The sequence below is a fragment of the Seriola aureovittata genome, chromosome 2 (assembly GCF_021018895.1).
Source record: "Seriola aureovittata isolate HTS-2021-v1 ecotype China chromosome 2, ASM2101889v1, whole genome shotgun sequence".
In the NCBI taxonomy this organism is placed as follows: Eukaryota; Metazoa; Chordata; class Actinopteri; order Carangiformes; family Carangidae; genus Seriola; species Seriola aureovittata.
The window spans coordinates 5,284,215-5,301,280 of record NC_079365.1 but is presented as its reverse complement, the minus strand read 5'-3'; the positions used below and the strand labels follow the sequence as shown (position 1 = coordinate 5,301,280).

At 38.7% G+C, this 17,066-nt stretch overlaps 1 protein-coding gene across 2 annotated transcripts in view; it reads left to right on the top strand.

Moving 5' to 3' along the window:
* cntn4 (contactin 4) overlaps window positions 1-17,066 on the top strand; it is a 159,488-nt gene that overhangs the window by 52,813 nt on the left and 89,609 nt on the right. For both annotated transcript variants that reach the window (XM_056364374.1, XM_056364368.1), the window contains exons 3-4: window positions 2,870-3,002; window positions 9,328-9,503. In XM_056364374.1, the coding sequence (XP_056220349.1) occupies window positions 2,870-3,002; window positions 9,328-9,503 (309 nt within the window). The remainder of the gene's footprint in view (window positions 1-2,869; window positions 3,003-9,327; window positions 9,504-17,066) is intronic.

The window sequence follows — 17,066 nt, the reverse complement described above, 5'->3', positions numbered from 1 at the left end:
CTTGCGTTAAACAGCCTCCCAGTCCACAGTGTGGCTATGATCTACCAAACAGTTTAAATATCACTACCTCGTAGCCAGTTAAATTTGTTTCACTTGGGTCTGCCCCGCCCACTTCCCTATCGCTGCTGTCAATCAATCAGACGCTTCACATTAGCACGTGATGAAATGGCTAATCACGGTCATAACCTCTAACCACGGTGTCGATGCGTAAAAAAAGTTGGATAAAAAAACATGCTATGAAATGCAAGGGTGGTGCTTAGAAGTTGAGAGAGAAGAAAAAGAAGTCGCTCCAATTAGGTGCAGCAAAGTGCCTTAAATTTACTGACTTTTCGTCTGGTGCTAATGCTAGTTCTATACCAGTGCAGACGGCAGTGAGGAAGACGACGAGGGTATCCTCAGTACTAGCGGTGACATGGGGTGAACAAGAGCCCAGTGAGACAGACAGACAGTAGAAATAAGGGCAAGAGCAAAGTCAGAGCCAGCACAGCGCTCACAGCCCAGGCGAAGCACCGGTGTCATGGTAAGGTGGGCAAAGATAAGGTTTATTTGGCTAGCTTGTTGTTAAGTCATAGTCGCTAGTCAACAGTTGTGTTGTGAGACAAGTGTCGGTGAGACATAAATATTTTGGCTTACTGTTTGAATAGCTTAGAGATTAACCACAAGTCAGATATTTTACTGGGTTTAATTAAAAAAAACTACTAAAATGATCAATCTTGGCCAGGTATAAATTCTCAACCTGCTTTAACTACTAGCTTTGCTCATTGACACTGTTTATAGTTTGTGATCACTCTCATCATTAATTATCTGTTACCTGCACCAGAGCTGTGACATCAAATCCTTTTTGGGGTCTGCATGCGAGGGCAATGTCATTGGGTGTAAGCGTAATGTGATCGCACTTCAACTGTGTTTACTTTCTTTTATTCCCTTGGTACCCAGAAATGGTGGGCTATATGCGTATTTATATAGCTGGAGTTACACTCAGTTAACTTCTCTTTCACCTTGTCTCATTACTGAATAATAGACTTATTTACGTTCATTCATTCACTGTGACAGAGGGCGATGGTCACCGTAAGCGGAGGGTTTGCAGTGGAGATGGCTTCGGTAGATGTGTGTTACTGAAGAAGAGAAAATTACTTAAAGTCTTTCTCCACCCTCTTTAATCTTTTCTTCAGTCTCAACAAACTCCATCAGCAGCAGAAACTTGTTGGAGGAAACTCAAGCAACCAATTCAAAGCTGCTGTTGTTCTCATTGTACTGTCAATCATTGTGCACGCAGGCAATTGGAAGTGATTACATCAAGATTATTTGAGTAAGGAAAAAAAAAAACAACAACCAACAGGGGACTAGTTTGCTCCTACACAGTCCATGGTGGACTGTTTAGCCTTCTCCCATAGTCTATTGCAGAAACTCCCTTGATAATGACGAGGGCCTTTTGGTGATTGTAATAATGCTATGGATAATGGAAACAACCATAATAATATTGTATTATAATTATATTTCTGGGATGGACTCTGCCATCCTCCTCCCTTCCCCTGGGCTTGCCCTCTTGTGTTTCCACCCACCTCTGTGGTTGGGGATGTTGGTGAGGGGCTTGCTTTTCAAACTGCAATCCCACAACATTCAGCTCGCCTCCACCTCCAATTGTCAGTGTGATTATTAAATTCCTTTTCTTTCCTTTTTTTTTTTTTTAGTTTCTCAGATCAGATTGTTACATTTTTTCTTTTCTCTCATTTTTTCCTCTTAATCTTCCACCTTGCACACATGCATTTACACATACATACATACTCACCCCACCAACGCCATCACAACACTACCACACATACGCACCAGCACAATTTACCTTGCACTTGACGAACTCGATGAACTTATAGCCTCCCACGCCTTCAGTGTTGTTCGGTTGCTGATCTGTCTTAACTCCTGTATTCTCTGACAAGTCCACCATTGTTTAATTATGTCTTTAGTTTTGTTATATTGCACCAATAGAAAATGGGAGGGAGGGAATGATTTTTTTTTTTTCTGAGATACTACTCTGATGTTCAGTGTGATGTTTTAGAACAGAAATGGGTCCAGACGTCTACAGAGAAACATGCTTTTTAAAGAAAAATGTATTTTGGTTTATGTCTCTCCGTCATCTTCTTCTTTTTTTGTTTGAGATTTTAGATTTGCTAAAGAAACTCCAAGAGCCATGTTTCTTTTCAATTAGATAAAACTGCCAATACAAAAAAACAAGGCTCATCCACAGACAAAAAACACTGACTGATATCAGATAACAGTGACTTATTCTGGTTTCTTGTACTTAAAAGAATAAGAACAATTTAAGCCATGACAAAGAAACAGGAGTGATCAAAACTGCTGTTGCTTTTCCTTCTCTTCTAAGCTTGACTGATACCATAGCAAAAGAAGCACACTGCGTTATTGGCTGCCTTAATGGAGTAAGTGAGACTTCTGTTGTGTCATTTACAACAAAGAGCTCTAACCACATGAAACCAACTGATTACACCTCTGCATGGACACATAATCCCATCATTGCTGGGCAAATAAATAAATAAATAAATGAACAAATAAAAGCAGGCTGACAGAAATAAATGAAGGCATTTGTCCAGACAATTGTTCAAGATAAATCTCTCAATATCCTATTACCACCTAAATAGCTGGTGAAGACACGTCTGACTTCAAATCATTCTTCTCTGTGCTGGGGTGTCGTGACAAGCCGTCCAAATTGATATGTTTTGTCTGCTTGTGGTTTTGCCCTTCGAAACACTTAAAGCAGCATCAGCCTATTTCTGCCACTGACTAATTGGCTGTTTTACAAACAGGCCGGTGTCTAAGTTTGTACTCAGCTGTGTTGTCTTTGCTTGTCATCCTGCAGAGAGCAGTGTCCTGCAGAGTCCTGTCTTCACCAAGCAGCCCGGCAGCATCGTGTATCCTGTGGAAACCCTGGAGAGGAACAGGGAGGTGGTGTTCAGCTGCGAAGCCAAGGGAAGCCCACCCCCCATCTACCGGTGAGTGTGTGACTGCTTGCTGCATTGATGTTGCTTGCTTTTATACCTCTGACAATGTCAACATCCTTCAATTGTAGACAAGCTATCACTGGCAAATGTCTCCATCTTGTCTTCAGCGATGTCTCTTCACATGTCGGCAGCTCTGAAGGGCAATAAGAGAGAACTATTCGAAAACTTCAGTACCCAAAAATCCTGTTATGTACTGTAGCACGCTTCAGTTTTCTTCCAACTCAACCTGTAAGTGATGCTTTATACCAGGCAACTGTGGGCACAGACTCATCTGCACCCATCTGCTGATAGCACACAAGTGACATGTCAAAAATGTATATGTCTTTTTCTTATGTGCTCCAATGATATCTCAAAATTATTAAACACACATCAATGAGCCACACTGTTGCACTGGGTAACATGTCCCTTCATTGTGATGAACAAAAAATCTAAAAATAGCCCCCAACAAATACAAAATTTACTCCTATTTGAATAAAATTAGCTAAAAACAACAGTACCAGCAAAAATAAAGATATCATAACCCGTTTCTAAAGCTTAACATCTTTAGTAGACAAATACTTTGATGAGATTTGTTGACAGTATGAAATAGTATCCGTAAACTCTCTCCATTGATTGATTTCTTATATGTCTATTGAGGGTAATTCACATGATCACTGAGAAATTCTATAAAACTTCAGTATATATTTTTGTGTTTTTATACAGTATTTCTGTAATACTGACACTATCTATATGTATTTCAAGATATTTTTGAGAACCAAAGAGATTGAGTTAGCCTTTTGCAAAAAGTCAGTGGCTGTAAAGGTTCACTGTTTGAGAGATAAATATGAGGTGCTATTTTAGTATTCTTTTCCTAACAAAAAAAAAAATCCTACAGCTCTATTTGACATAGTAATAGAAATGAAAAGTAGAATGAATGAACTGTTTGTCAAAAAGCTTCACGGTCTCTAGGAATGGGAAGGAATATTAATGTAATTGTTGATAGTATGGAAGGAATACAAAGTGATTACAGAGTTATGGATTTGCAGCTTCCTCGTGTGGTTCAAACTCAGTCACAAACCAAAACAATGAAATGTACAACTGAGATCACATATTGTTCTTTTGATCCCAGGCAGTTTAATCCATACACTCTACATGACACCTCTGTTCTAAAACTAGAAACCAGCAAGTTTTTTAATCTGACAAAGCCTGAAGCCGCCCCACTGACAGTGAGTTAGACTGTCTTTTTTTTGTCTTAAATGCATTTGGAGATTTTACTTCTAAGTTTGCTTTACTTCATTGTAATCTTAACAGTTACAAAGCAGAGACGGCATCCATATCCTGTAAAAACATGCTGGGTATTGTAATTGTGTCCTCAGATTCTGTCTTCTATTCATCCTGGATGAAACCGCGCCAGGATTTGTGTCCTGATGCAGGAGAGAGAGAGAGAGAGAGAGAGAGAGAGAGAGAGAGAGAGAGAGAGAGAGAGAGAGAGAGAGAGAGAGAGAGAGAGAGAGAGAGAGAGAGAGAGAGAGAGAGAGAGAGAGAGAGAGAGAGAGAGAGAGAGAGAGAGAGAGAGAGAGAGAGAGAGTGTCTTGGCGCTGTTGTTTCTAGCTTTAGAAAAGACTTGTTCATCCTCACAAATCAAGCCTGAGCTGATCAGGATCATAGGAATGTATTACATGAATTCTATTTTGTGGTGGATTTTCCCTTCAACTCTCTGCTGGAAACGGGTCTCCTCTATCTGTAGCCTGGAAATTCGTGTTAAGCTTTGCATGCACCCTGCTCGAATGTCTTTTTTTTTCTTCTTGCAGAGTTCAACGAGCAGCTGTTTTTTCCTTCTTTATTTCCTCCTCACATGGACCATTAGTCTATTGAAAGGGTGTTCTGTTGTGTAGCGGCATCTCTGGCAAGCAAAAGTTCAGATCAATCATGTTTGCTCACTGAAATTGCTGGGGTAAGATTTGGAAGGATTGGTACATTTAATACTTGGGATTGAGCCAGCTTAGAGGGTGACCTAATCAGCTGTTTCCTGTCAAGGTCGCTGTGCGGTCCTGTCAGAGCGCCTGCTGCCTTCTAAAGACGTTGTTGCAACAGCTAAGTCATGTTCAAAGTTTATTAATTGCATATCAATCAGCAGTAAACTGTGACAGCTTGAGTTGCATTGTTTACATTAAACACCAGGATAGAAGATATGTGTTCGGTATTATCTGCACTGAACCCAAATGTTGTATTTTAAAGATGAGAAAATGTTTTCCAGGAACTGAAGTGGCTGGTTAAAAATCCTTAAATAAATATGGACTAATACAGTATAAATATACACCAGCGTGTATCAGCACACTTGCCCTCTGTAAGGCCGAACCAATAAGCAGTTCAACATTTTGGAGAATGTGCTCATTTCCTGCGAGAATGAGGGTGTGAAGATTGAGACCACTCTTATATCTATCTGTCAGAAATAAGGCTACAAATGTGGAAAACACATCTCAGCAACACCAGCATCACATGATTCACAGAACTTGTGAAAAATACAGCCCATATACAGTTTACTCTCCAAGAAGGCTGAATCAGTTATCCAAGGAAAGCTGGAAACACCAATGCCCAGCCTCCGAAAGGACGCTCTGTCTCCAACACAGAAACTTCAGAAGTACATGACAAAATGAAACATAAACAAGTTAACAGATAAAAAGACATCACAGTCACAAAATACCATCACAAAAATAGCACATAAAACCTGGGTGAGAATTTTAAACTTCTCATACAGTTAAAACTACAAAACCCCTCATAAAATACCAACTACAAAACTCTGTGACTCTTCTGTTTTTTCCTGATTCTCTTTCATGTTGTTGTGTGCTTAATTTGAGGTCTTGCGTTGAAGAGGCAACTTCCTTTCAAAGCTTGCCATCTATGTGTCTAGATTTCTTTGGATAATTGACAAAGATTCAGCTTTCTAATACAGTATTGTTTGTTTACACTTTCTATAAATCAGGCTGATGAAGGCCCTGCATCAAAATGTGTTAGCGGATGACGTAGCGACAGCACTTTCAGCAATTTCTTCAAATTTGGCACAAATATTCACTTTGACTCAAGGATGAACTGATTAGATTTTGGTGGTCAGAGGTCAAGGTCACTGTGACCTCACAGAACACGTTTTTGGCCATAACTCTTGAATTCATATGCAAATTTTGACACAACACAAATGTCTAATAGGATAAAATAATGAAACGATAATATTTTATGTCCAAATGGTCAAAGGTCAACTTCACTGTTACATCATAATGTTTTGCAAAAACATTTCTAGCCAGTATTTAATGCTGTAACTCAGGAACAGATTGCGACCATATTTCCTGCAACTTAGCTGCTTCGCAGAGGCATACAACCACAAGGCGGTAATTTTAGTTTAAACAGGGGGGAACTGCTAGTCTGGGTTCATCTGAAGATGATAAAATCTGCCTAAGAACCTGGAAAACTCACTAATTAATGTGTTATATCTTTTCTAGTTTGATTGGTACGTAACTGAACTGTTAAAAATCAACAGTTCTAACGAAACACGTTATCACATAACCCCCCATTAAAAGGCAAATTCTCTTTTTTATGCTTCAATTTTTATAGCTCCACGCTGGTGACAGCTGTGAGTAATTTCAAATCTAAATCAATAAATCAATCATACTAAACATACTAAAAGAGATTTGATGTACAAATGGTATGGAATTAGATTTTTATGCCACACCTTACCCATGGAGGAGGGCATGTTTTGTGATCATTAGAATGACTTGTTTTGTGCTCTGAGTCAGTTGTTTTGTTTGTTGTTTCTCATGAAGCATTTTACGCACAGTACATTTTTCCCGTATTTGGATTTTTAAATAAAGCTGAAACAGATTAACTTTAGCTCTAATTATCTGAGGTGCAGCACAAACTCATACTTTTTTTTTTAACACTTTAAAGCGCCAGGCTTAAGAAAAGGAACAGACCGCCTAACATTCAGAGCCTCATAAGCCAGATGGTGTGGTATTATGCCACTGTGTACACGGCCTGTTGTTACATGATTGCATAAAGCATGTGCCTAACAAATGGAACTGCTGTTGTGACCTGCTTGCCAGCATAAATCATTGTAAATAGAATTATTAAATAATCTAGTTTACATGTGTTTGATGTAATCTGTTGCTCCATACTTCTCACAGAGGAGGATATGCACTGACACAATCTCGATATTCAAAGTTCCCCTTGTGCTGCTTTCTATCCTTGTTCTCGCACTGGTCTCAATTTATCTGGTGTTAGAATGTGCTTGAATTTCACAGACATCTGAATATCTGTGACTTAGCAGCTTTAAAGTTGTTATCTAATTGGTTTAAAGCAACAAGAGTGGTCATAGGAAATTCAGTTTGTCACAAAAAGAGCAATGGCAGCATTGACTGGGCAATTATCTTTAGCTACAACTATGTTTAACAACCACTCATACATAGACAATGTGGTACATTAGGATTTTTTTGTGTTTTCCTGCAACTGGGTTAAGTCTGTGTCCTTTTTTTCAGCATTGGGCATGATTACTCACTCAGATACGTCAAAACATTTTCGAGGCTCAATTAGCGATCCATTCTAGTGTTAGATAGAGCAAAGAATCAACGACTGTCAGAGAAAACCTTTTGCAACATTCAGTTTTCAAGTTCTCACCCAATTAAACCGTTTCAATTTGGATACAATGCAGAGTTTCTCAGAGCAATTATAACTGTGAAAAGGGCTGCTTTCATATTGATGGGGTCCATTCTCTGGACGGAAAAGCCACTATCTGAGTCTGATACTGAGGTTCAGAGTCCACTCTGCCTTTTTCGTTCAAGTCGAAGGTGTCCTCAGCTGTAAAATATTTATGTTGATTTTTGTTTGTTTCACTTCAGCTGCAAATGAATGGCTTCTGAAGTCCTGTGAGACTGCAGCCACCCCCCCTCAGGCGCTTCTCTATTGTGTGTAGTAATAAGGCTCCAGAGAGTGTGCACTTACTTATGACTGAACTGGAGAAGGGCCATGAAAGACCATTGTGCTACACATTTTGTCTATTAAAAGAAAAATGTCTGTAGAGGCACTTTGTGAGTGCTGCAATGCCCAACCCACAAATTTTCTGCTGTTTGTGAGACGCTTCAACGGGTAGGCGGGTAAGCAACACAGTCTGACATTGTTTTTCATGTAATCAGTTCCTACTTGTGCATTATGTGAATATCCTGCGCCGACTCCAGTGGTCATGCCACTGAACGTAGCTGATTTTCTACAACTAAAATAAGAAAACGAGTTGATCCTATAGGGCATTATACTGTAAAAGATATAATATGGCAAAGAACTACCACAATGATGACACAACCGCACTGTCTGTGTTTTCTCAGAAAGGTTCTAATGCCTCAAAGGCACCAAACTGGCACAACAAGGGGCGTTTAGATAGCAGTGCACAAAACAGCTTTGCACAACTTCTGTCTACTGTACAAAAGGGCTTTAGCAAAGCCCCTTTTTTTCACTTCAAAGCTGCTCTCTTTTCCAAATTAAACAAAGCACTGTTTTCCCAGCTGAACCCGAAATCATCCAGTGAAAATTAAAAAATCAAAGCAGGAGGAAATTTAGAACTTCTCCTCAAAGAAATAATCATACTCTAAATCACCTTGGGCCCTAATCAAATTTGCATTGTCCATTTTCCAATAAGCTATAAAATGCTCTTTTCTTGCTTGTTTATCTGTGCAGAACCTCTTATTGCTTTGATGATTAAACATCATTGATAACAAATAACAGAGGCTGAGAGCTCTTTTTTTGCCCTGGCTGAAAGTAAGTTATGGCTTGAAAGCATTTTTCTGAAATGACTGATTTTCCTCCCACCTGTGTTTCGTCTAACAAGTTGCATCTGTGTGGAGAGATTGGAGAGTCTGTTGCCATTTTAAGTGAATTATACCCTTCGTTGATCACCCCTAACACCAATGATAATCATGTGGACCGGCCTAGAATGCACAAGTGTGAAGGCAAGGTTGCAGGCATTTGTTTTAATTGTCGCACTATCATGATTAAGTAGCATTTTTATGCAGTTTGACTGGGGTCTGGCAAGATGGATGGCTTGCAATGCTATCTATTCTCAGAGAGTCAAGTCCTTGGCACCATAGTGGTTCACTGCTGCTTAGATTAACACTAAGCTGGAGGGCATGATTTCTGGGCCCTCTCCACCTTTTATTTCTTTCCTGTTGAAAGACAATCAAATCTTCAAGTCACGTTTTTCTTGTAGTCTGGAATGCCTCCATCGCCCAAGTCCACACTGAACAATGTTTAATTTGTTAATTTACATGTTAATGTTTCTCCATTTATTGTTTTTTCTTAGGTGGAAACTGAATGGCACGGAAATCAGTCCCAAATCTGGATCTCACTACAGCCTTTCTGGCGGCAATCTTAGAATCAGCCATCTGAACAAAGACCAAGATGCTGGAACGTATCAATGCCTCGCCTCCAACTCTTTCGGGACCATTGTCAGCCGAGAGGCCAGTCTAACCTTTGCATGTGAGTCTCATTTTTTTCTGTGTCTCTCTGGGCAAACTTTGTAGCTTCTGAGCTTCCACAGAAAAAGATGCAGTAGAAAAAAAAAGACGCCAGTCACACTTCAGGATAACATTGTGGCTTCTGCTTCTCTGGGGAGGTATTAACTCCCTGTATGTGCTGACTATAGTTGACGCTAAGTCATTACTGTAGATCAAACACAAACCTGCAAGTCCAACTGAAGTGAAACTCAAAGCAAGGCTTCTTTATGGTAAATGAGCCGCCATTAGTGATGTCATCTGGTATTAAACCTGTGGTAGAAGACGTGTCTTTTACTCAAAGCTACTTTACTCAATATTTTTATAATAACAATGTTTCAAATGATGAAGCTACAAAGAATAATCACCTGAATGTGCAGCTTCTCTCAGCTTTACTGAGCTGCATGGTGATTTTCAGCTCATTGTTTAGCTGTTTGGCCCACAGCTTTTTGGTCCACTCTCTCTGCTCTCATAGAGTGTTTTTCCAGCCGTAGCAGGCAGCTGTTCTCTGAAATAGCTCTAAAAAGGCTCTGTACACTACCTGCTCAGTACCAAACAAAAGACAGACAGAATTAGCAACTATCTGGTGAACTTAGTGGAGCATTTAGCAACGAGAGCCAGATATTTCCCTCAGGAGTTGGTAGACAAAAAACAGGGGGGAAAGAAAGAATATGAATATCAGACATGATCAGGTGGCCACAAACACTATTCCAGGTGGATGGTAACGTTGCTCTGTAACTACTGCATGTGTGATAAGCAGCTGTTTGCTAACAAGTTAAAAAGTGATAATGTGTCCATGTGGTGTTGACAACTTGTTTCTGCTTGTGGCCAAAAGTGGTTAAAAAGAATCTGTTTCTCGAAGTTAAGTAAAGTTAGAACTATCACAATGTAAAATAGTTGATTTAAAAAATTCTGCATTTAAGATCTTGCTTAAATGTTTTAATTGAAGTGTTGATCCATAAGACGACATATTTGAGGTTTTAAGAACCAAAAACCATCTCAATGTAGTTTAACATCACCTCTCTCAGGCTTCTCTCTGGAGCTCTGGGAACAATAGGTTGGTGAGCCAATCAGAAGAGAGGAGGCTCTGAGCCTCTCTTCTGAGTGGCTGACTGTTTTCTGAGTGATCTAATACAAATATAGCAGATTTCAGGTAAACTCTCAGAGAAACCAAATCCTGCAAGGTTGGAGGGTGGGTCCCGATGGGCGGGGCTTGGGGCATGGCTGAAGGCGATGGCTGTATAGTTGCGACATCACAAAGTTACAGAAGTCCTGACGGCTGGTTTTAAGGCTCAGTTTGTGTATTTTTGGCTGTGTGCATTTCTCTGTGGACTGAGTGCTTTGATAGTTACACAGTATTAATATCGAACCTAGACCAACCCTTGGAAATCTCACTTTATATATATATATATATATATATATATATATATATATATATATATATGTGTGTGTGTAATATGGGACCTTTAAAGCTGTTGTGTTAACAATTGATGAAATGACTACGTTTAGTGATACATAGCATTAATATTGGTTATATGCCACTTGAGCCTGCTAGCCAGGTAACAGTTTGATCAGTTTAACTGGGATGTAGTAACATAATGTTAAATCTTTGCAGACATTCCGAAATGCAGAGTCAGCACTCTCAGTTTTGCGGATTAATATTTTTGTGATTATTTTGTGATGATAAGTGATTTCTGACCGTCATGATGACAGATTGTAAGACAGATCTTGATGAATCTAACTGACAGCCTCTGGACTTCATATTCCTAAAGCAGGAGGAAGTCAATAAGTGCCTACTGTATGTGCCAGTTATCGGACAGGCATAAATGATGACTTTAACAGCAAGTGAGTGATTGCTTGCTCAGATTAGATTCTGAGGTTTAGTGTTTGGGGACAAGGCCACCAATATGTCTCAGGCCATTTGTTTGGTCCCCTGGACCAGTGGGAAGTCAATCCACAATCAGATTCTGCTGGTAGATTTCCACAATGATGGGCTGACAGTTCAATCAGTTGTTAGGCTCTGACCTTACCAGCCTTCAGTTGTCATGAAGTCAGGACGTGCATGTATGACCGAGTGTCATCTATCTTCTTTATTACTCTTGGTATAGCTTAATTAACTCAACGGCATGATTGAACGGTGAAGGCTCAAGCGGATAATTTAAAGGTCAACTGGTATTACTGGAAAGTGTCATGTAATTCTTTATAGAAATTTAAAGGAAATAAAGTACGAGTTCTGTCCTGCAGGGGGGCGGGCAGAGATATTCTGCTCCTGTAACGCAAGATGACCAGTGATATACACACCATGACCACACTTTAGGTGCAAGTGGTGATTCAGGACCTATCCTATTCCTCTCTGGTAAAGATCATGACCTTTTAGTGGTAATTAGTTTTACACATAATTTGACTGTGATTTTTACACAAGACAGACTTTGAGTTTTATTCATACCTCTATGAAGCTCAGTGGTAATTACAGCTGTCAGAGCTAAATTGGGAGTAATCATCTGGAACTATAAAAATGTAGATCTCCTACACCTGAAAGGTCAAAAGTCAAGACTATTAAAGATTCTCAAATCTTAGATCTAATTTTGTACCATTCTAAGAGCATCTTACCTCTTGATGTAATTGATGTATTTCCTGTTAGACCCCGTGGGACATTAATGCAGGGAGAGAGCATAAGAGTGTATTTGATTGAAGCATGAAGGGATGGGATAGTACATCTTTATTGGGTGACATTTTTTTGATTTACACCTAATCCCAACACTAATGTGTTTTTGATATAAAAACAAACCAAAAAATGAATGATTTTCTTTGTAATTGTTAAAAGAACTCTTTATTTTTCTTCAAATCCCATCAAAAGACGCATAGTAATAATGAATTGATCCTTCTTAGAGTATTGTCTGTGTTGCCAAAGCCTGATAATGCTGTACATAGAGCTCCATTAGCAGACAACTCGTGTATTAATCCGCAGGTGAAAATAGTCCCCAACAAACGAACTATTTACTCCTGTTTGAATATTGTTTGATAAAAACCACAGTGCCCAGCTGCTTTAGGAATTGAAAATGAAATTATACACATGTGTGATTCATTTTTATAGATTTAAATTTTCAGAAGAATCTAGTGGGCTTGGGGCTAAGAGCCAAAGACAGGGAAGGGAAGGGCCATAAAGTGATTGTTTTGGGTCTTTTCATGGGATCAAAAAAAAATGTAGAACATCCACTTATCCTTTAAGTAGATGTTATACTTCTTCAATAAGATATCTGTCATTTGAGCTTTTTAGATAGCAAGTACACATTTCAGAAATGTAAATTTTTTAAGATTAAAATACACTTGTAAAGTAGATATTAACTGTACACTTTCCTCCTCACCATGGCAACAGTTTTAGAGAGAGATTCGTATGAACAAGCAGAGACAAGGAAGACTTGTTTGTAGTCCGGCCAATGATTAAATTTGATGCTGCAAACTGTACGGACTCTATGGTTGTCCATGTTTTTCCTGCACAGCCCCACACCTACAAGAACTCTGCCCCAGGACAAACAGAACAAACACATACTGTACATATAGAGAGCTGAGGCCCTATATGTTAGAAATGGTACATAGTGATATGAGGAGACACACCATTAGATGGATGCTGTACAGATCCAATATATAGTTTACCATATACTGTAGATATAGAATACAATCCAGGTTATAAGAGGATTACTGTCAAAAACAAAACTTTTTGGTATCCAGAATAAGCAACCTTAATTTTAGATACATGCATTTTTAACTATACAATGTGTTTTGAAAAAAAGGGTCAAAAATCTTAACTCTGCACGCACAAGTAGAAATACAAAAACTTGTTTTAAAAGGTTTTTTGTGTCACAGCACAGTGACAGAGGAAAAAATGCTTCTCGTGTGTCAGCGGTGACTCTGCCAGCTATTCTTTTCCTGCATGCCCCAGTATGAGTCAGTCTCTATCTTCAAGATGGACCCTGTGAACGCACTGTTCCTAGCTACATGACTGGCAGGCAGTATCAGAAATCAAATATAGATGAGAGTTCCTTTCCTGGAGCTGACATGAGACCAAGTCTGTTCTTACGGGTCAGGACCTCAGGTGGGTCATACAGCATGTGGAGTATGTGTTATATATATTATAATAATTATTAGAAAATTATAACAATACCTTCTTTATATACTATATACTGTACTGTACTATATAATTCTAACTATAGGAAAAAAAGAAAATAATGGCTGTAAAATAATAACTATACAACACAAGGCTTTTGAAAAAGTATAACAGAGAGCTTAATTTTACAAAATGAAATAAAAAGTGTAGCTTATCTTTCCATTTTTCATCTCTATGGTTAATTCCAATAGTTAACCAGCAGTCTCATCTCACATCTTAACAACTGAACACCTTTAACATATCCTTTTCTCTTTCTTTCCCTCGTCCATCCAACTTTCCACACTTGTGTCTCTGACGTCATCTTTGTATGTGAATCTCACTCAACGACTCAAATTGCAATGATTGGCTGAGTATTGTCATGTGACCAGTGCCGTAAAGGCTAAAAAAAGTCACCTTTAAGGATAGAAACGAAAATTTAATAATTCTCAGTAATTTATAGGTTTTATATTTGGGTCCAGATCTGGACCTAGATATATGTTCTGCCTATGAGTGATATCTGTTCTATTTTATCCATTTCCCTCATGCTATTTTATTGAATACAAAAGTATACTCCAGGTGACTTTACAGCTTCACTACTCTCTAAATGCTTGTATCAGCCCCCATTAATGTAGCTTTATGAGAGCCATTTGGAACCAGCTAAAGGTGGAGCGTGCATGTAGAAGCTGATATTTGACGTAGCACAGATTAGATTAGATTCATTTTTGTTTTTATCTAAACCCACGACTGGGGACAGTAAAACCACTGTCATGCCAGCCACACTTAAAGCTGCACTAATTGGGGCGTCGGGTGGCGCAGTGGGTTGAGCGGGCGCCCCTTTGCTGCATGTCATTCCCCCTCCCTCTGCCTCCCCATTTCCTGTCTCTCTACTGTCCTGTCCAGTGAAGGCACAAAAGCCCCAAAAAATATACTTTAAAGCTGCACTAATTGATATTTTTATGTCAATGATCAAATAACTGCTTACAATGTGAAACATGTCACTTGTAATGACAAAACCACAGAGAACTATCACCTGATTTGGCAATTTCTTTCAACTTTTTATCATCTTTTAGCTCAGCTGTTTTGAGTCAGTCTCATTGCTCTCATCAGTGGCATTACCAACAGAAGCAGATGATTGTTTTCAAGTTAGCATTGAGTGTTGAGCATTTAGCAGCTGCAGATATTTCTTTAGGAGTTGGTGCAGACCAAAACAGAGCTAAAAGAGAGTTAATATTTGGCTTATGTTTTGTAGGAGGCCAAAAAAGCAGCTCCAAATAAATGCTAAGGCTGATCCATATAGGCTGAAATTTTAAACATGCACCTGTGGGCTAACACATGCCCTGTCCATAATATGTCAAACGTGTGTAATGCTGAGTGATGTGGAATTCTGCCCCCAAACGGCCCCAAAGCAAACAAGAAAAAACAAATTAAGGCAGCTTTAACTCTACACAGCGATTACCTTGATTACTTTTTTATTATGCAACAAATAAGTGTATATGGTAAATAATAATACTACATACATGTTTTGACAAAAAATATCAAATAAAAATGACACTTAACAGTCATTCTGGGTGGATGGAGTTTGCTCAGTAAATTGTAGCATAACCAGCAACACAGACATAAAGACAGAATGGGAAAGCGAGTTTTGTGGAAGTGCCATTTAAATCCAAAACTAGTGGCATTCAACAATACATCAAAACAGCTGCCTTTGTGTTGTGTCTGAGTACTTAACTGTTTTATCTTTCAGTGTTGATGCCAGTCTACACTCCAGAAAAGCATTTTGCTCACTCTGCTCCCCGACTTAGGTCAAGGTACCTTAAGTTCTCCTCTTGTCAGATGATAGCAGGTCTTTCTGTCGTCCTGTACTATAACTGTCACAGTGGACAAGACCAAACAAGGTGCAGAGGGTTCAAATATCTCAGTTTACCTACAAATAGAGACATTTCTGACAACAAATCAAGGCAAAATTACCCCATTTATCCTCCAGTATTGTCAACACATGATGAAAGCTATGTTCACGGTCTACAACTTAAAGATTTTAACAGATTTCTTTCTTAATTAGTTAATGAATCAAAATTTGTATTTATTTAGGTTATATGTGTTATTCTAGATATCTTTTTTTGAGTGGAATGCACCAAAAGAAACTGAGCCATTAAAAGCTTTAAGATATGTAAATCATTAATAACTGAACCCATGCATTAACTGGAATCTTTCAAGATTTGTTGTCGTTTGTTGCTTGAATTATTTACATGCAAAGGATGAGTGTTGAGAATTTTGCATATTTTTAATGTTGTGGACTATTTTTAATGCAAAATCCACCAAGTCCTGCAAGAAGTGAAAAAAAAAAAAAAAAGGATTTGAACATTTACTTAGCTCCTAATTTCTCACAAACTAAATAAATAGTTAATTGTTTTGACTCATCTTGCATCGAGCAGCTGATATTTCATTTTGAACTGGGTCCTGAATTTGATCATGAAATCCTGATAATGTTTACAGGTTGTTGTTCAGTGGACATGCTCTGCCTTCCAATTTAGTCATTTAGCACTGTGTGTGAGGGATTTCTTCCTTTTTCTTTAATTAAATAGGCATCAGTGGTGTCTTAATCTTTTTCCTGCTGAGTAATCTTTCTAAAAACATATTATTGGTGTTGTTGAAGTCAAAATAAATTGTCACAGCACGATAATGGTGCATTTTCATCTCAAATCTGTAAATCCGTTCTTTCAAGTCACACATTTCCAAGTAATTGAAAATGTATGATTGGTTTATCTTTTCTTGATATAATACCCTTCACTTTATTTGACTTTAATATTCACAGTCTTGTTAAAAACAACTGAAAACCTAGGGGCCGAATTCATATTGTGCTCTCTGCCTCCTGAACTTGTACATATTATATATTCTGTAGTCTGGAGTAAACACACTGTACAATGAGACCTCGTTCTACTGCAAAATTAGATTTTTCTGTAACATTTGTTAGTCTACATGCCTCATGATGCCTTCAAGGTTATTCTTTGAAATTGGCGGGACTCCAGATACTTCAGCATTGCACTCTGTGTCACAAACTTTTGATGGATGATGCTACTCCACACAAGGGTTGTGGCTGTCTACCTCCTGAGGCAAGGATAACTGATGGGCAGTGGGTGCTCCCACTCAATACTCGCTGCCCTTGATTAGTATGTCTATTGATTCTATATCAGTGATTATGTAAAAGATGTACACCCATAATTCATACTGATGAAAGGCTGTATATTCAATATCGGACTTACAGCATGGTCCTGGTGGCACGGAGGGGGGCTGTGCTTTGCGATGACAAGCTTATTCTGTGTTGAAGTTTCCACTGTGCCACTGCATAACCAGAGATGTCAAGAAGATCCAACTCTCAATAAAAAAAAGAAAATCTTGAAAATAGAG